The sequence below is a fragment of the Scyliorhinus torazame genome, chromosome 4 (genome assembly GCF_047496885.1).
Source record: "Scyliorhinus torazame isolate Kashiwa2021f chromosome 4, sScyTor2.1, whole genome shotgun sequence".
Lineage (NCBI taxonomy): Eukaryota > Metazoa > Chordata > Chondrichthyes > Carcharhiniformes > Scyliorhinidae > Scyliorhinus > Scyliorhinus torazame.
In genome coordinates, this window is record NC_092710.1 from 115,481,392 (window position 1) to 115,501,548 (window position 20,157).

Here is a 20,157-nt window from a genome sequence, read left to right on the forward strand (position 1 = left end):
ATGCTGTCCAACATCTCTTCAAATGACCAGCGATGCCTGTACACCATTGGCTGTCGCCGGCCTCTCCCTCTGGATCCCTCCCTGCCTGATGGGTGGCCAGGTCCTCCGGGGCTGCCACGTCGAGCCTCTGTCGATGCTGCTCCCGCCGCCACCTTCGGCGTCTGGCCACCTGGACTTCCACCGCCACCGTGAGGGCAGCTGCTGCGGGGTCTACAATTTCATCCATAATGTGATATCTGTAAGGAATTGGAGAGGGTGAGAGCCTGACAATCAGTTATGGCTTCCGCCCCGGGTCTCTCGAGTCCCCCAGGCTTCCCTCACCATTTTATTCCCTACCATCTCTCAGGGTGCCATCCAACAAGCCGGTTGTGCTGGGAACTCCGCCCTGCACACATACTACCGGTCACAGCATGGGCCCCTGGGCACTGAACCCCAGATCCCCGCCGAGAATAGCACGGGCCAGGCTACCCCCCCCCCTTCCAATTCACACACCTGCCCTCTGGTAGATGACTGTATTTGGGGGGGGGGCGTAGATGACACAAAGATTGGCCAGGTGGTTAACAGTGAGGTTGAATGTTACACAAAATGATATAGACGGGATCGTCAAATGGACAGAAAAGTGGCTGATGGAATTTAACCCTGTGGTAGGCTATATTATAAGGTTTCGCGGTACCTAGGTGGGATGTACCTTATACTGTCATTCTGGGTTCCGCCCAGCAGGCGGAGCATAAGAGTCTGTGTTTCACCCACAGCAGTCATTCTGTACCGGAGCTGCTGGGGTGACTACTTGTTCATTAAAGCCTTCAATTGGACTACGATCTCGCTTTAGTAGTGATTGATCGTGCATCAAACCCTGAAAAGTGTGAAGTGATATACTTTGGAAGGTGTAATGTGACAAGGAAGTATTCAATGAATGGCTTGACACTGGGAAGTTCTGAGGAACAAAGGGACCTTGGCTTGTTTGTCTGAAGGCAAAAGGGTAGGTGAAAAGGCATGTGGGACACTTTGCAAAAGCAGGGAGATCATGCTGTAGTTGTATAGAACTTTGGTGAGGCCACGGCTGGAATACTGTGTGCAATTCTGGTCGCCACATTATAGAAATGATGTGATTGCACTGGAGGGGATGCTGAGGCTATTCACCAGGATGTTGCCTGGGATGGAACATTTATGTTATGAAGAGAGGTTAGATAGGCTTGGGTTGTTTTCGCTGGAGCAGAGAAGATTGAGCGGTGACCTGATCAAGATGTACAAGATTATGAGGGGCATGGGCAAGGTGGATAGAGACACCAGTTCAAGGTGAGGGCCAGAAGGTTTAGGGGGGATTTGAGGAAAAACTTTCTTACCTTGGTGAGGGTGGTGACGGTCTGGAATGCACTGCCTGGGAGGGTGGTAGAGGCGGTTGCTTCACATCCTTTAAAACTGTGTTTTTCAAAAAAATTTCTGGGGACCCATTTTTATCCAGCAGATTCAGATGTGAGATCCTAGCCTGTTTGTGTCTCTTCCTTAGTCTGAAAACCTTCTCTTCCTTAGTCTGAAAACATCTATTCTCAGTTCTTCAAAAAGTCCTGTTGCTTGCTTGCTGACGGCTACAAAATGGAGGAAGCTGTCCTCTGTAATTTCACACCCAGAGTACTTGACATCAGTGTACCAGGTGCGTGACCTGCTCTCTGCTGTTGCTTCTGGCAGGAAGACAAATCGATTTAAATTAATAAAAATAAAAAAAAATCTGCTCTTGGGACAGTACTGAGGAGGTGGTCTGCCCTGCTCGGCTCCAGGCCTGTGCACTGCTACATCCGGCTGAGGGGGCACGCATGTGTAGGACGGTCAACATTTTAAAAAGCCGGTCACGGTCATTGGGCAATTCTTCCCACGATTGGGAACGCTGCAACTGATCCCAACACCCGTCTGCAACCCACCTGTGGGTCAGAACCCTGAGTTTGAAAATGACTTCTTTAAAAAGTACCTGGATGAGCACTTGGTACATCATAACATTCAAGGTTATGGGTCAAGTGCAGGCAAGTGGGATTAGGTAGGCAGGTCCGGTATTTTTCATGTGTTGGTGCATACTCGATGGGCCAAAGGGCCTCGTCTGTGCTATTTTATTCTGTGATTCTGAATGCTTTTAATATCAAATCCAGTCCAGGATTTTACACCACCCCCTTTTAGGTTTCCTTTGTCATAACCTTTTACTTTGAGATCCAGCCACCAATTTCTATTGTTATTTCAACTCGGTTCCTTCCATAGGCTGTTGTAAAATCTCACAAACCTGAAAATTACTTCAGATATCTTTATGGTGACTCAGTTTTCTTATCAACTCTGTCTGTCTTTATTGAATGTGCTCTCTTCTAGTACCTTTAACCTCAGAACTCTTGGAAACCTCTCTTCAATTCTCTAGTTTCATTAACTAGCTGTTCTCCAAGCACAGTGGAACTTAACCAACTCCCACACATGCAAACTTGTCCAGCATGAATCTAACTATAGGTTTTACCCTCCGAGACACAGAAACATTAAATTATGCACTCTTAAAACTATACCTTATTTCTGATGTTTATCAATACAAGTCTAATTCTCTTAAAACGACCTTTGTTTTCCTAATAGAGAACAAGTTCAGCCAGTCAGAGGAGGGTGGTAGTTGATGGAAACTGGTTGGGCCTTAGTTCAAAGAAGGAGCAGAGGACTTCCGGTTGCGGCGATGACCAGCTAAGCCGCACGTTTTGGCACCTCCCATTTCAACGGACTTTTGGGCTCTTATCGGGAGCCCCAACGGAAATTTTTTGCGGCCAAACCCAGTGTGAGGTGACAAAGGAAGGAGTCCCCCCGGGTGTGGATGGAAAGGAGCGACAGTAGTGGCCGGATTGCGGAGGATTCTTTGGAGCAGCGGCAGAGAAGATAAGGGAGAAGCAAGATGGCGGCCGAGGGAGCCCAGATGGTATGGGGCCCGGAACAGCAGGAGTTCCTCCGACGATGTGTGGAGGAGCTCAAGAAAGAGGTGCTGGCGCCGATGTTATGGCAATCGAGGGACTAAAGGAAACACAAAAGGTCCAGGCGATGGAGCTCTGTGGAGTGAAGGCAAAGGCAGCCGAGAACGAAGACGAGATACAGGGCCTGGTGGTAAAAACGGAGACGCACGAGGCACTACACAAGAGGTGCATAGAAAGGCTGGAAGCCCTGGAGAACAGCTCGAGGAGGAAGAACCTACGGATTTTAGGTCTCCCCGAAGGAACAGAGGGAGCGGATGCTGGGGCATATGTGGGTACGGTGCTCCATACTCCAATGGGAGCTGAGGCCCCAACGGGCCCTCTAGAAGTGGAGGGAGCGTGAGAAGACCAAAGGCAGGGGCAACACCAAAAGCAATAGTGGTGAAGTTCCATCGCTACAGGGACAGGGAGATGGTCCTGAACTGGGCGAAGAAGACACGGAGTAGCAAGTGGGAGAACGCGGTGATACGCGTGTATCAAGACTGGAGTGCGGAGGTGGCGAGAAGGAGGGCGGGTTTCAACCGGGCCAAGGCGGTGCTCCATAGGAAGAAAGTCAAGTTTGGGATGCTGCAACCGGCGAGATTGTGGGTCACACATCAGGGCAAACACCACTACTTCGAGGCGGCGGAGGAGGCATGGACATTCATTCAGGAAGAGAAATTGGACTAGACTGGAGAAATTGATGCCCGGAGAGGGGTAGCGAGGTGGTGGCACAGAAATATAAAGAGGGGAGGGCTAATGTGTAATAATGTTGGACGGGGAATTTTTTTCCTCCCCCCGATGTGGGGGACATGAAGAAATGTGGGCGCCGGTTGAAAAGGGGACAGGGAAGGGGAATGAGGGAACTGCGCCATTAGGGGCGGGGCTGAGAGGAAGGCGCGGGTATTTTCCCGCTCTATGGAAACGATGGCGGGAAAAAAGGGTGCAGGAAGGAAGGGAGCCTCACACGCAGGGAGGTCAAAGGATGAACGGGGGAAGCCGAGGTCAGCCAGAGTTAGCTGACGTCCGGAAGAAATATGGGGGGAGTAATCAAGCTAGAGGGGGATCTGGGGGGGGGACTAACTGGGTTGCTGCTGCTGAGAGTAAGGGGGAGCTGATACGAGACGAGGTGGTCGGGACGGGAGGGCGCCGTCTGGGGGACAGACGGGTGCGTGAGACCTGGGTAAGGAGATGGTTTAAAAAGGGGGATGGCTAGTCGACGAGGGGGTGGGGGGAGGTAAATGGCACCCCAACCCGGCTGATCACGTGGAATGTGAGAGGTTTAAATGGGCCGATTAAGAGGGCAAGGGTGTTTGCGCACTTAAAGAGACTGAAGGCGGACGTAGTTATGCTCCAGGAGACGCACCTGAAGTTGGCGGATCAGGTTAGACTAAGGAAAGGATGGGTGGGACAGGTATTCCACTCAGGGTTGGACGCGAAAAACAGAGGGGTGGCAATATTGGTGGGGAAACGTGTATCGTTCGAGGCTAAGACCATAGTGGTGGATAGTGAGGGCAGGTATGTGATGGTGAGTCGCAGATTGCAGGGTGAGGCGGTTGTGCTGGTGAACGTATATGCCCCGAACTGGGATGACGCGGGATTCATGAAGCGAATGCTGGGACGTATCCCGGACCTGGAGGTGGGAAACTTGTTAATGGAGGGGGGGGACTTTAACACACTGCTTGACCCAGGGCTGGACCGGTCCGGCAGCGGCCAAGGTGCTTAAGGGATTCATGGAGCAAATGGGGGGAGGAGATCCGTGGAGATTTGCCAGACTGATGGGTAAAGAGTTTTCCTTTTTCTCCCACGTCCACAAGGTATATTCCCGGATAGACTTTTTTGTTTTGGGAAGGGCACTGATCCCGAGGGTGGCAGGAACGGAGTACTCGGCTATAGCCGTGTCAGATCACGCCCCGCATTGGGTGGATCTGGAACTGGGAGAGGAAAGGGAGCAGCGCCCACTCTGGCGATTAGTCATGGGACTACTGGCGGACGAGGGGGTATGCGGGAGGGTGAGGGGATGTATCGAAAGATACCTGGAGGTCAATGACGATGGGGAGGTCCAAGTGGGAGTAGTATGGGAAGCGCTGAAGGCGGTGGTTAAGAGGAGAGCTGATTTCCATCAGGGCCCACAAGGGGAAACAAGAGGGTAAAGAAAGAGAGAGATTAGTAGGGGAAATTTTGAGGGTGGCTAGGAAGTATGCGGAGGCCCGAGACGAAGGGCTATACAGGGAAAGACTAAGATTACAGAAGGAGTTTGACCTGCTGACCCCGGGAAAGGCAGAGACACAGTGGAGGAAGGCACAGGGAATGCAATGTGAATATGGGGAAAAGGCGAGCCGGCTGCTGACCCAACAACTTCGGAAGAGGGGGGCGGCAAGAGAGATTGGAGGAGTTAGGGACGAAACGGGAAAGATGGAGCAGAGAGCAGGGAAAGTGAACGAGGTGTTCAAGACATTCTATGAGAGGCTGTACAAGTCCCAACCCCCGGAGGGGAAAGAGGGAATGATACACCTTTTGGACCAGCTAGAGTTCCCGAGGGTGGAGGGGCAGGAGCTCGCAGGTCTGGGGGCGCAGATTGAGGTGGATGAGGTGATCAAAGGAATTGGGAACATGCAAGCAGGGAAGGCCCCGGGACCAGATGGGTTCCCGGTGGAATTTTATAGGAAGTATATGGACATGTTGGCCCCGCTTTTGGCGAGAACCTTTAATGAGGCTAAGGAAAGGGGGACATTACCCCCGACAATGTCGGAGGCGACGATATCGCTAATTCTGAAACGAGACAAAGACCCGCTGCAGTGCGGGTCATACAGGCCCATCTCCCTCCTAAACGTAGTCGGCAAACTGCTGGCCAAAGTGATGGCGACAAGGATAGAGGATTGTGTCCCAGGGGTGGTACATGACGACCAGACAGGGTTTGTTAAGGGGAGACAATTGAATGCCAATGTACGAATGTTGCTGGGGGTGATTCTGCTGGGGATGATGCCCCCACCGGAGGGGGAGGCAGAGATAGTGGTGTCGATGGATGCAGAGAAGGCATTCGATAGGGTGGAGTAGGACTATTTGTGGGAGGTGCTGAAGAGATTTGGGTTCGGGGAGGGGTTCATTAGATGGGTTAGACTCTCGTACGCGGCCCCGGTGGCAAGCGTCGTTACAAACAGGCAAAGATCGGGATTCGTTCGACTACACAGGTACAAGACAAGGTTGCCCCCCTCTCCCCGTTACTGTTCGCGTTGGCAATTGAACCATTGGCCATAGCGCTGAGGGACTCTAAGAAGTGGAGGGGGGTGCTTAGAGGGGGAGAGGAACATCGAGTATCACTATATGCAGACGATTTGCTGCTATATGTGGCGGACCCGGTAGAGGGGATGCCAGAGGTAATGCAGATACTCAGGGAGTTCGGCGAGTTCTCAGGATACAAATTAAATATGGGAAAGAGCGAACTTTTTGTGATGCACCCCGGGGAACAGGGCAGGGGGATAGATGCTCTGCCGCTGAGGAGAGTAGCAAGGAATTTTCGATACCTGGGGATACAGGTGGCCAGGAACTGGGGAACCCTACATAAACTTAACCTGACGCGATTGGTAGAGCAGATGGAGGAGGACTTTAAGAGGTGGGATATGGTGCCCCTGTCATTGGCGATCAGAGTACAGGCGGTTAAAATGGTGGTCCTCCCGAAGTTTCTTTTCGTGTTTCAGTGCCTCCCCATCCTGATTACAAAGGCCTTCTTCAAAAAAAATAGATAGGAGCATTACGAGCTTTGTATGGGCGGGAAAGACCCCGAGGGTAAAGAGGGGGTTCCTGCAGCGCAGTAGGGACAGAGGGGGATTGGCACTGCCGAGTCTGAGTGACTACTATTGGGCCGCCAATGTGTCGACGGTCTGTAAGTGGATGAGGGAAGAAGAAGGTGCAGCGTGGAAAAGGTTGGAGATGGCGTCCTGTAAGGGAACGAGCCTAAAAGCGCTGGCGACGGCGCCGCTACCATTCTCCCCGAAAAGGTACACCACAAACCCAGTGGTGGTGGCGACCTTGAAGATCTGGGGGCAGTGGAGACGACATAGGGGAGTGACGAGTGCCTCGGTGTGGTCCCCGATAAGGAATAACCACAGGTTCGTCCCGGGGAGGATAGATGGGGGATTTCAATGTTGGCAGCGAGCAACCTTTCCCGGGTCTTCCGACACCCCAAAAATCGCCACCCCTGGACTCATTGCCACCCTTGTTTTCAATACTCTGGACATGACGTCCGCAAACCCCTGCCAATATCCCCTAAGTTTTGGACGTGGCCAGAACATGTGAACATGGTTCGCTGGTCCCCCCGCACATTTTACACACCTGTCCTCCACCCCAAAAATCTACTCATCCGGGCCACTGTCATGTGGGCCCGGTGGACTACCTTAAATTGGATCAAGCTGAGCCTGGTGCATGTTGCGGCCGCGTTGACTCTGCTCAACGTGTCCGCCCATAAGCCATACTCCATCTCACCACCAAGCTCCTCCTCCCACTTACGCTTCAGCTCCTCGATCTGCGTCGCCGCCACCCCCATGAGTTCTTTGTAGATGTCCGAGACGCTCCCCTCTCCCACCCATCCCCTAGACACTACCCTATCCTGGATCCCCCTTAGTGGCAGGAGTGGGAAGGATGATATCTGCATGCGCAGAAAGTCCCGCACCTGTAAATATCTAAATTTGTTCCCCCTTCCCAACCCAAACTTCTCCAGCGCCCTGAAGCTAGGGAAGCTCCCCTCTAAAAACAAGTCCCCCATCCTCTCAATTCCTGCCCTTCGCCATACTCTGAACCCCCCCATCCAAGCTCCCTGGGGCAAACTGGTGATACATATTGGGGACCAGACCGGTGCTCCCACTGCTCCAACGTACCTCCTCCACTGACCCCAGATTCATAGGGCCGCCATCACTACGGGGCTGGTGGAGTACCTTGCAGGTGGGAACGGCAGAAGTACCGTTATCAATGCCCCCAGACTGAAGCCCCGACACGAAGCTGCCTCCATCCGCTCCCAAACCGACCTTGCCCCCACCACCCACTTCCTTATCATGGCTATGTTAGCCGCCCAGTAAAATTCGGCAGCGCAAGCCCCCCCCCCCCCCCCCCCCCAAAAACTCATTTTGACTGTCTGCACTCTCCCAGCTAACGACAGCAGGAGCGCATCCCATCTCCGGGACTCGCCCCCCATCTGTTCAACCAACCGGGACAAGTTCAACTTGTGTAACCGGCCCCAGTCGCGCGACACTTGTATCCCCAAGTACCTGAAACTGTCCCCGACTAACCTAAATGGCAGCTCCCTCAGCCAACCCTCCTGACCCCTTGCCTGGACTACAAACATCTCACTCTTTGTCATATTCAGTTTATACCCCGTAAACCGGCCAAATTCCCCCCAAATCGCTATAATTTCACCCATCCCTGCCCCTGGATCCGATACGTATAAGAGCAGGTCGTCCGCATACAGCGAGACTCTATGTTGCACCCCCCCCCCCCCCGAACCAGCCCCTTGAAGCTCTCAGAGCAATCGCCAGCGGCTCTATAGCTAATGCAAATAACAGTGGGGAGAGGGGGCACCCCTATCTTGTCCCCCAGTACAGCCAAAAATAGTCCGAGGTCGTCCTATTCATCCTTACACTAGCCTCCGGGGCCTGGTACAACAGCCTGACCCAGTCGATAAAGCCCTTACCGAACCCAAATCGTCCCAACACCTCCCACAGATGGACCCACACCACCCGGTCGAACGCCTTTTCCGCATCCATTGCCACAACTACCTCAACCTCCCTACTCTCCGGGTGGTATCATGATCACATTAAGTAGCCTTCTTATATTGACCACCAACTGCCTGCCCTTGACAAACCCGACTTGATCCTCCATAATCACATCCGGCACACAATCCTCAACCCTGGATGCCAAGATTTTGGCCAGCAACTTGGCATCCACATTAAGCAGGGAGATCGGCCTATATGACCCGCATAACTCCGGGTTCTTGTCCCGCTTCAATATCAACGAAAAAGTGGCCTGCGACAGAGGGAAAGCACCCCTCTGCCCCTTGCCTCATTGAAAACCTTGACCAGCAACGGCCCTAAAATCCCCGAGAACTTTTTATAGAACTCCACTGTGTTACCCGTCCGGCCCCGGGGCTTTACCCGACTGCATTGCATTCAAGTCCTCGACTATTTCTTCGGCCCATCTACCAGCTTCCTACCCACCCTTGGGAAGGTGAGTCCGTCCAAAAAGCGTCTCATCACCTCCGGCCCTGTAGGGGGTTCCGAGCAATAGAGCCTACTGTAAAAGTCCCTGAATGCCCTGTTTAGCCCTGCTGACTCCCCTACCAAGTTCCCATCCCCATCAACCAGCCTCTCTATTTCCCTGGCCGCCTCCCTCTTCCTAAGCTGCTGTGCAAGCATTCTGCTGGCCTTCTCCCCATGTTTTTAAAACGCACCCCTCGCCTTTCTAAGCTGTTCCACTGCCTTGCCTGTGGACAACACCCCGAACTCAGCCTGCAACCTCCGACGTTCCCTTAAGAGCTCCACTCTCGGGGTCACCGCATACCTCCAGTCTTATCTGTAAGATCTCCTTAACCAGTCGGTCCGTTTCTGCCCTATCCGTCCTGTCCCTATGAGCCCAGATCGAAATTAGCCCCCCTCTCACCACTGCCTTCAGCGCCTCCCAGACCACCGCTGCTGAGACTTCCCCCGTGTCATTAACCTGGGTCATGATCCGAAATAGTGATGGCCGAATACTCCACCACCCCCGAAAGCAAATCCCTGCTCAAAATGAAAAAGTCTATCTGGAAATAAACCTTGTGAACATGCGAATAAAAAGAAAACTCCTTCCCCGTCAGCTGCCTAAACCTCTAGGGGTCGACTCCCCCATCTGCTCCACGAGCCCTATCAGTTCCTTTGCCATTGCTGGCACCCTCCCCGTTTTTGAACACGACCGGTCCAGGCCGGGGTCGATGACTGTATTAAAATCCCCTCCCATAACCAGCTTGTGCAAGTCCAGGTCAGGAATCTTCCCCAGCAACCTCTTTATAAATTCCACATCATCCCAATTTGGCGTGTACACATTAACCAAGACTACCTTCCTCCCCTCCAGCTTACCGCTAACCATGACATAACGGCCCCCCCCCCCCCGTCCGAGACTATACTGCCCACCTGAAATTGTACCAGCTTGTTGCCCTCCTAGCCACCTCCACACTCAGATCATGGTAAACCCGCAAAATGCTGTTGTCCCATTTGCAGCTCCGCATCCGCTTGGCCCACTGGAGAACACACTCCTTGTCTAGGAACCTGTGGAACTGAACCACCATACTCGCCACAAACGCTCCAGCATCAGCCTCCTCCGGGAGACCGACAATTCTTAAGCTCTGCCTCTATTCTCCAGGTCTTCTACCTTCTCCAGCAGCCATTTTTGCTGATCATTCAGCATCCCCACGTCCAGCTCAACCACCGTTTGGTGCTCCTCCTGGTCCACCAGCGCTTTCTCCAGCTTCTGAATCGTCCGATCCTGGGCATCCAGCCTGCATTCCTGCCGATCGATCGATTCCTTTATCAAATCAAGACAGTCCCATTTCTGCCTAGCGAAGCCCTCTTGAATGATCCGCAGCAACTCCTCCGATGATGGTTGGGTCATCACAGCAGGGGTCCGAACATCAGCCACATTGTCTTCTGCTGCAACCTCCACCCAGCCCTTGCTTGTCTTCTTATTTCTCCTTTTTTGATCCCCTGGGGTTCTTCGTTCCATACACCAATGTGTGCAACCAGTGCCAGATTGACTTTGTCTTCAAAGCCAGCGCTCAAAAACGCAAAAAAGTCGGGGGGGAAAGGTCCAAAAGTCCGGCTAGAGCGGGAGCCACCAAATGAGCGACTTACTCCCTCATAGCCGTCACTGGACGTCTCTCCTGTTTTCTTTTTAATTAGATGTGGGGTGTGGGCATTGCTTGTAAGGACAGTGTTTAATGCCCTTAGTGAGCCACCTTCTAGAAAGCAATTGAGTGCCTTGCTTGGGCTATTTCAGAGGACAATTAACAATCATCCACATTGTTGTGGGTATGGAGACACATATAGGCTAGACTGGGTAAGGATGGCAGATTTCCTTCGCAAAATATAATTGTAAACCAGATGATATTTTACAACTATCTGGTAGCTTTATGATAACCATTACGGTTAATGGCTTTTTATTCCAGGTTTTAGATAATTTGATTTAATTTCCTCAGATGCCATGGTGGGATTTGAACTTGTGTTTGAGGGTCATTGCGTAAGACTTCTGGATTACTAATCCAGTAAATAACTGCTATGCTACCTTACCCCTGCTTTTTTTTCTTCCCTATCTCAAGGCCTGATCCCATGCCTCCCAATTGTTACTTTCTTGCCATAGCCCATCCCCGGTCCTACCCTTGATATCTTAAACCCTACTTCTTGATTGCTGAACTCTTTCCACCACTGCCTCTCACAATCAGGCCTGATTCTTGTTCCCTGCCTCACTTTTGGCATTCACTTGTTTCCCACCAGCAAATCATGATCTCTTTTTCCTTACCTCCAGATTGCTGTTCTCAATATCCTCTTCCAAGTTCTGATCACTGAGAGCTATCTCAAAATGCTCCTGATATGCTGCTCCCTGCCTTCCCATTAATACAGGGGCCCTCCTCTTAGGGATTTAGAATGACTTGATTCCACTCCAATTTGCTGGATTCTGAGATGGCTGTTAAGACCAATTTACATTCTGATAACTCTGCCACATGCTTGAGGGACCGGGTAGATGAATTGTTTTGTGGTTTGTGCACACATTCCGACCCCTCAAATTCACCACTGAATGTTCCCAACAAAGTCTGTCAATGTGATTGGTGCGTGCCTTCCCGAATGAATCTTCTCTGTCTACTGGGTTCCTAGTATTTCTATGATTAACTAGAATATTAATATTCCTTTCAACGTGCTTCTTTAGAGAATGCAGTATCTCAGTTTTACATGTTGCAAATCACATTTTGTGCTTTCTACAACCGTCTCACTGCATATTAGTTTGCATGAACTGTTGTATTTTTTCACATTTAGGTATTCAACAGCCAAAAGCTGTGCAGCAATCTGAGCAAGAAAGTGAGTGGCATTGAAGCACAGCTTCCAACTCTCTTAGAAGCCAAAATGTTAGCAATATCAGGTAAGTTGTATGCAGTAATGTAATCAAAATACTGGGGATTAAATTTCCTCAAAGCAGCCTGAGCAGTGTGGACGATGCATATTTAAGCTGGGTAGACATCATGTCGAGCATTAGTCCCTGATTACCGTTTTTACTTGAGACAATAAATCATTAAGTCCTTAAGACAGGAAAATGGATGATTACTCTTTGGTAGAAATGGCTTTTGGGGCCAAGCACCCAGTGGACTGTTCACTGGTTTAACTGACATCCCTAATGGTCAGACATTAGATAAAATCAAAATACTGTGGATCCTGGGCGTCTGAAATAAAAAACAACGTGCTGGAACAACTCAAATGGTTTGGCAGCATCGCTTCAAACTCTGTGCCGCCTCTTTTCTGACTTTAGGTTGCCGGTTTCCTATGTAACTAAGAATTAAAGCAGAAAACACACATCTGTTTCCTGGAGATGGTAAGGGAAAATAACACAAGATGAACAAGGTCTATTCAGAAAGGAGAGCACCAATCAGTCTCAGAAAAGTAACTGTTTCAAAAACTGTACTGTTGCATGTTAAACATGATGGTAGTGTGTGATTTAAGGTTTTATGTGCTATGGCAAAGAATATGGAATTAAAATTGAGGATTTACTACTCTATTCTCTCATGTAATCTATAAAATAAATGGTCTTTGATGGGATGTTGCAGTGTGTTAATAATTTAACATGAGATTGCTATGACTCTGATCCACATTACTTTATGATTGGATATTGGGCTGGAAAGATAAGTTTCTGATCATAAGGGACCCAAGTTACACTTACAGTATAAAAGGGTGAGGCTGTACTTGAAAGAATATATAGATCAGACCAGAAAGTGTAACAGTGGATCACCTATCAAATTGGAAAAACGTGCAGGTGACAAGTGCTTTAAAACACTTTTTGAAATGTGGTTGTGCATTATTCTCCTTTCTCATTCTTGGTTTCTTCTCACAGTTTACAATTACTGGTATATCAAATCAACGTTACCTTTCACTGGGGACAGTTGTTGGGAGGACATTTATTTTATGAAATTATGCAAACAGAAGAAAATAATAAAATATTTTTAATATATTAAATATTGGATTTTAATCTATTACATTATTTTATCTGCATGTGTTACAACACCTTAGGCTAGGGAGTGGTCAATTCCAGCCCCCCTTTACCCGGAGTTGCAACACAATTGGATTAACCAATAATTCTTAGAAAAATACCCAATATCTTTGGCTCTTGGCTGCCCAATAATTGCAGTCACCAGGTTTGTAAATTTAAACACCATTATTTTTTATTTGTAACAAGAACTATAATGAAATATGCAGCAAATATAACTGGTTAACTATGATCTAATTCACAATCCCCCCCCCCTTTAATTTGCCCCTCGCCCTCTCTACTCTCACTCACTCACGACAAACAAACACCAAGGGGAAGCGGGGTGAAAATAATAATTAAACGTAAAAGATATGTCTTTGTTTCAGATTGTTGTTTCTAGTACACTCTCCTTCAAACCAGGCTTTCAGGTCGAGATTCCTTCTTTCCAGTCGAATGGTTTTCTCTGTAAATTAATTCAGGTCTCTGCAGTTTCAAAAATACCGTAGCTTTTCTGGACATAACATGAGAGAGAGAGAGACCTTTCTTGAGTGTACAGGATTCAAACTCTCCCTTCCTGAGGTTCCACTCATATTTTCCTGGCCCGCAAGATTCTCCAGTCCTCTGGGCTGGAAATAACATGGCAGAATTTACTACAGTTATTTCCCAGCGTGGCCCTGACGTGGTGGACCAAGGAAGTAACTCTTGAAGGGAGTTGGCCCCAAAGCCCATCGGAGAGCCATCCTTCTCCAGAGACCCCCTAAATACAGATATCCCATAAATAACGAGACTCCCTAGATAAAGAGACCCCCCAAAGACCCCCTAGAAAAAGAGACCCCCTCCCCAGAGACCCCCTAAATAAAGCGTTGTCTCCCAGAAACCCTCCAGATAGAGACCCCTCCAGAGACTCCCTAAATAGGGAGACCCAGCCCCACAGACCATCCAGAAAAGAGACCCCTTTCAGGAAGTCCCCCCTGAAAAGAGAAACCAGTCAGGAATCCCCCCCCCTCCCCCTCCCCAGTAAACAGAAACCTGGCAGGAAGCCCCGAGAAAAGAGACCCCTGTCTGGAAGCTAGAAAGCAGTCCAGACCCAGTATAAAAAAAAGAGGGTGAAGTGCTGTCAGTTTCCAGCTGAGCACTTCAAAATGAGTCAAGCCTGAAGGAGGTGATTAGAATGCACTTGACTCTCTTTGAAGTGGTTGTTATTTATGAACATTGTGGTGAGGGCACTTCAGAGTTAATCAACCATGAATAAAGGTGAATGAAACAAGGCTGACAGCTCTTGTCTGTGTGGAAGCCATCAATCACAGCCCAGAGAGGAAAATTAATGGCTTGCAATCAAGGGTTTGAGGGGTATTTTTCCTTTTTTGTTATGGTAGGTACAAAGATTTAGTGATTGGTTCCTGCAGGAATACAGACAGTCTGTTATCTGAGGGGAGGAGGTTGTGGTGTGTCATTGATGCTCCTGGTGCTGCTGGAGTTTAGGAAGGTGTGTGCTGGTGCACACCTGAACATGGCGTGAAAAATGTATCCTGAACTCTCATGACGAGCAATCGCTTTGTGGAAAGGTGTGCACCATTCTACCATGTTTTCATGGCCTTATCCTTTACTCCCTTGTTCTCTGGTGGTACGTGTGGGGATGTCAAGCTGAGTCTAATAATTGTATTGAGCCAGCGATATTGCTATTCTGTTCCCTTCCGTAGCCCTGTGCATTGAGTCTTTTTTTTTTTACTGAGCTGTACTATTCCAGTGGCTTTGTTGTGTTATTTGCCAAAATGTAAATCTTCAATAAATATACTTTTTTAAAAAATGTTGGTTCCTTTAGGCGACACCCATATCCAGTTAATAATAAAAAAAGCTCTTTATGAGCCTCAGTGTCACATTTTATTTGATAATACTCCTGGGAAATTCTATTACCTTTAAAGTTACAAGTTGGTGTTTTTGCAGGGCGTGAATTCTCCACCGCTAAGGACCTTGCTGAGGAGATCAAATATTTGACTTCTGAGAAAACTAGATTTGAAGAATTTATCAGTGAGCTGCGGCATTTAAATATTAAGAATGCTCAGCGAGTTGAGGCAATCAGGGAAGATTATAGTAGTCTGAGGACTGAACTGGAGCTGGAAGAAGGTTTATTTGGTAAGTTCCAATTGCTTGCTGATCAGTACATTAATATGGCTGTCTAATTTGCCAAACTCGTAATTGTAACATTTAGCCAATGTTGCCATAAGGTAGGCTAAATACTCATGCAGCTTATTTTATTTTACAATAATAACCTATTTCTGTAACAGGTACAGCAAAAACAAAACCGTAAATAAGTTAGTAGACTAAATACTCTCTTAGGTGCAGTAGACATTTTAAAAATTGACCATCTCTTTATTAAAGGAGACTTTTCTTTCTTTAAAACTACCAATATCACTGTCTGACCTTTGCCATATGTATCTTTGACCTCTGGGTTCCTCTCTAAGAAGGAATTGGCCATATGAGGCACCAATCAAACTAAGAGGAGTAAGAAGACTTATAACACCAGGTTAAAGTCCAACAGGTTTGTTTTAAATCACTAGCTTTGGAGCGCAACTCCTTCAGGTGAGTGAAGAGGTGGGTTCCACAATCACATATATAGACAATGTCAATGATGCAAGATGATACTTGGAATGCGAGTCTTTGCAGGTCATTAAGTCTTTACAGGTCCAGACAGAGCAACTGGAGAGAAGGATGATCACACGGTAAAGATGTGTGAATTGTCTCAAGCCAGGACAAGTGAATGTAATGAGACATGAATTCATGAATCCGGTTGAGGCCGTACTCATGCGTGCGGAATTTGGCTATAAGTTTCTGCTCGGCGACTCTGCATTGTCGCACGTCCTGAAGGCCGCCTTGGAGAACGCTTACCCGAAGATCAGAGGCTGAATGCCCTTGACTGCTGAAGTGTTCCTCGACTGGAAGGGAACATTCCTGCCTGGTGATTGTTGCGCGATGTCCGTTCATCCGTTGTCGCAGCGTCTGCATGGTATCGCCAATGTACCACACCTCGGGACATCCTTTCCTGAACACTTCAGCAGTCAAGGGCATTCAGCCTCTGATTTTCGGGTAAGCGTTCTCGAAGGCAGCCTTCAGGACGCGCGACAATGCCGAGTCGCCGAGCAGAAACTAATAGCCAAGTTCCGCAAGCATCAGTATGGCTTCAACCTGGACCTTGGATTCATGTCTCATTACATTCGCCCCCCCCACCATCTGGCCTGGGCTTGCAAAATCCTACCAAATGTCCTGGCTTGAGACAATTCACACCTCTTTAACCTATAATTATTCCTCTCTCCAGTCGCTCCGTCTGGACCTGTAAAGACTTTATTACCTGCAAAGACTCGCATTCCAAGTATCTTCTTGCATCATTGACTTTAGTCTATATATGTGGTTGTGGAACCCACCTCTTCACTCACATGATGAAGGAGCTCCCCTCCGGAAGTTAGTGATTCAAAACAAACCTATTGGACTTTAAGCTGGTGTTGTAAGACTTCTTACTGTGCCCACCCCAGTCCAACGCCGGCATCTCCACATCAAACTGACTATTGCCCTTCTAGGTGAAGGTTCATTGACAGCTATCCCATGCTGTCTGCCACTGAACGAGCCACCCTAATGTAATAGGTGCTATTTGCTGAGACACTGAATTAAATTCCATCGTCTATGCCACTCAACACCTAAGCCAAGAGCTGCAATCTACTTCCTCCTTTGGGCTACTGAAAAGGGCGAGGCCTTCAACATCCCTTTAAGGCTCACCCATCGTGCCTGTCAATGCATAGAGAAATATAACTACCATTCGTCATACATGTCCCATCTTTTTGAAAATTGTAATTGGGATCCTAAAATAGGTATAGTAATGTCCTGCATCTCGTAACAGCCTGCTGCCTGTTTAAAGATCTGCCAAAAACTTGATTCAATTTGATACATGGCATTCCCACCAAACTCTCAGCTACCATTCACCCATTTGCAGCTGGTAGATAAGTGACCAGAGTTTCTCAGTAAGAGAAGAGGAGGACTAGAAAGTAGTAAGAAGAATTATGGAAGATCAGGAATAGAGGGTCAGAAGCAGAACCGAGACAATGAAAAACAGTAACATAAAAGCATCAGAAAGCAATGAGGTAATTAATTATTTTCCAGCTTAGCATCTGCACAGCCTTGGAAGATTCACTGCAGGATAAGGTCAATTATTTAGAGCTTTCATCGAGTGGTTATCGAATTCAATTACTGAAACACCAGTAAATATCCCAGAATAAGCCACACACAAGATTTTGTTATAAAACAGTCTAACCTGCAGACATCTGCTGGTGTAAAAGCAATTTTTTTAGATCAGTTTAGTACAAAAATGATTTCATTCCCCAACTCCAATTTTTGGCACACCATTTTAAATGTTAATGTAAATTTCTATCTGCACTATTATAATGCAGATGCTATTCAGTTCATGTTAAATGAATAAACTGTTAATTGGATTTTAATAAACATTAATTGTTGGTTAAAAATAGTTCAGGGGGGGATTTAAACTTCAAATTAAGAGACGTAACACCATGACAGAATTTTCAAGACATTACATTGGTTGTTGGGTTAGATATTAAGACTCTTAACAAGTGGTCTAATATAAATTTAAAGCAAAACAGTAGAAAGAGCAACCAGCCCAGGGAATCAGAAATATCATAGAGATTTCAATATTGTAAGAATTGTAGGCTAAAAACTCAATTTCCAGAAATTTATTTTGCTTCACTGGACCAGCTGCCAGAAGTCCAGTGAGGCTGAACAAACCAGAAATAAATCTTTGGTTTGGCTTGTTTAAATATTTGGAACAGGCAGCTGCGTGAATTATTTATTTATTATTTATTTATTTTTATAAATTTAGAGTACCCAATTCATTTTTTCCAATTAAGGGGCAATTTAGCGTGGCCAATCCACCTACCCTGCACATCTTTGGACTGTGGGGGCGAAACCCACGCAAACAGGGGGAGAACGTGCAAACCCCACATGGACAGTGACCCAGAGCCAGGAACGAACCTGGGACCTCGGCGCCGTGAGGCAGCAATGCTAACCTGCGCCATTGTGCTGCCCCTTCCTGTGTGAATTATGACACTATGAACCACTTGCCTGGTGGGACTGGAAGAATGCTGTAGAGACTTCTGGCTTTGTTGTAGCAGGAGAAGTTTAGGCACAGTCTGAAAGGATTGGATGACATCCAATTGCTCCCTTGATGATAGTCTCTCTGGGATTGATTGCAGCTTGAATCTGTAATTGCCGGGCCTACATATGTGCCAGCATGGTAGTGTACTTACTGAATACAAACATACGAGTACACAAACATTATGAATTAGGAGTAGTTCACTCGGTCCCTTGAACCTGCTCTGCCATTCGGAGATTGTGGCTGATCTGATTGTAATTTCAACTCTACAATCTTGCCTACCCCCATAACCTTTCACCTCCTTGTTAAGCAAGAAACCATCTCGCTTTGCCTTTAAAATATTCAAAGACTCTACTTCCACTGCCTTCCGAGGAAGAGACCTATAAAACCTCATGACCCTCAGCAAAAACAATTATCATCTGCCTTAAATGGGCAACCCCTTATTTTTAAACAGTTCTAGAACCTCTGATGAGAGGAAACATCCTCTCCACATCCGCCCTATCAATACCCTTCAGGATCTTGAAGGTTTTGATCAAGTCGCCACTTACTCTTCCAAACTCTAATGGAAACAATCCTAATTGGCCCAACCTTTTCTCATAAGACAATCCCCGCATTCCTGGTATTAGTCTTGTGACCCTTCTCTGAACTGCTTCTTTTGCTTTTACATGTTTTCTTAAAGAAGGAAACTGATACTCTACACAATACTCCAAATGTGGTCCCACCAATGCCCTGCACAACTGAAGCATAACCTCCCTACTTTTGTAATCAATTTGCCTTATAATAAATTATAATCTATTGGCTTTCCAAATTACTTGCTGTAACTGTATACTATACTTTTGTGATTCATGAACTAGGACACCCAGATCCCTCTGCACCTCAGAGCTCTGCTCTCACCATTTAGATAAGTTTCTCTTTTATCCTTCCCGGCAAAATGGACAATTGCACATTTGCCCACATTATACTCCATTTGCCAGTAACTGCGGTGGGGTGGGTGGGGGAGCTGTTTTTGGACCGTTGGCAGTGTGTTGCTTTTTTTGTCTAGCAGCTGTGTGCTTGTCTAGTGCGACCCCTCTCGCTTTTATGGCCTGGTCCCCTGGCAAATTACCACTGCTGGAGAAGGGTGGAGAGGTAGGGTGTTCTCTCCCCTTCCTCCTCTGTGCCCGTGTCGGCGTGATCTTTTCTGGTGATCTGTGCTACTTGTTCTGACGCACACGTACTCTTAACAGGCATGCATGTGCAGTCACTCATGCAGATATCTATACATGCACGCTCTTGCTGATATGCACGCACTGATGTTCACACACATACTTTTCTGCATGCGCAATGGACGCATTCCCACCAATGCGGGTCTGCTACTGGGGAGTGGGGGGGAGGGGGTGTGTGAAGAATGCGCTGACTCGGCATCTGTTGGTATTGTATTTTTGTTCCTTGTCTCGATTTTGTCTTTGTTGTACAGCTGCTTTCCTTGTTATATTCCTGCCTGTTTTGCTTCAGTGCACGCTACCGATGCTGGTGGGGGGATTGGGGTGTTCCCTGTCCTTTCGCTGTGCCCTGTATTGGTGTGATATTTTGATACTGTCAACTGTTCTGGGTACCAAGCGATTGGTATCCTCATTGCATTTCTTCTGTATTTTGATACTGTCAATAAACTGAAATACAGCAGGTTGTATTTGCTGCTTGCTCCTGCTGGTGGCTGCAGTGCCTGGGGGCTGCTGTTGCCGTTTCCTTCCTTTTCTGTAGCTTGAAAGTGTTATGGGCCAGGGTTTAGAGAACTCCAAAATATATCATGGAGATCACCTGACC

The 20,157-nt window shown here is 47.9% G+C and overlaps 1 protein-coding gene across 8 annotated transcripts in view; it reads left to right on the forward strand.

Moving 5' to 3' along the window:
- Positions 1 to 20,157, forward strand: part of disc1 (DISC1 scaffold protein) — a 215,018-nt gene that overhangs the window by 87,683 nt on the left and 107,178 nt on the right. For all 8 annotated transcript variants that reach the window (XR_011940649.1, XR_011940650.1, XR_011940651.1 and 5 more), the window contains 2 exons: positions 12,005 to 12,107; positions 15,147 to 15,335. Coding sequence is in view for 5 of the 8 variants with exons in the window: in XM_072498529.1 (XP_072354630.1) it covers positions 12,005 to 12,107; positions 15,147 to 15,335 (292 nt within the window). In the remaining 3 variants the exon portion in view is untranslated. The remainder of the gene's footprint in view (positions 1 to 12,004; positions 12,108 to 15,146; positions 15,336 to 20,157) is intronic.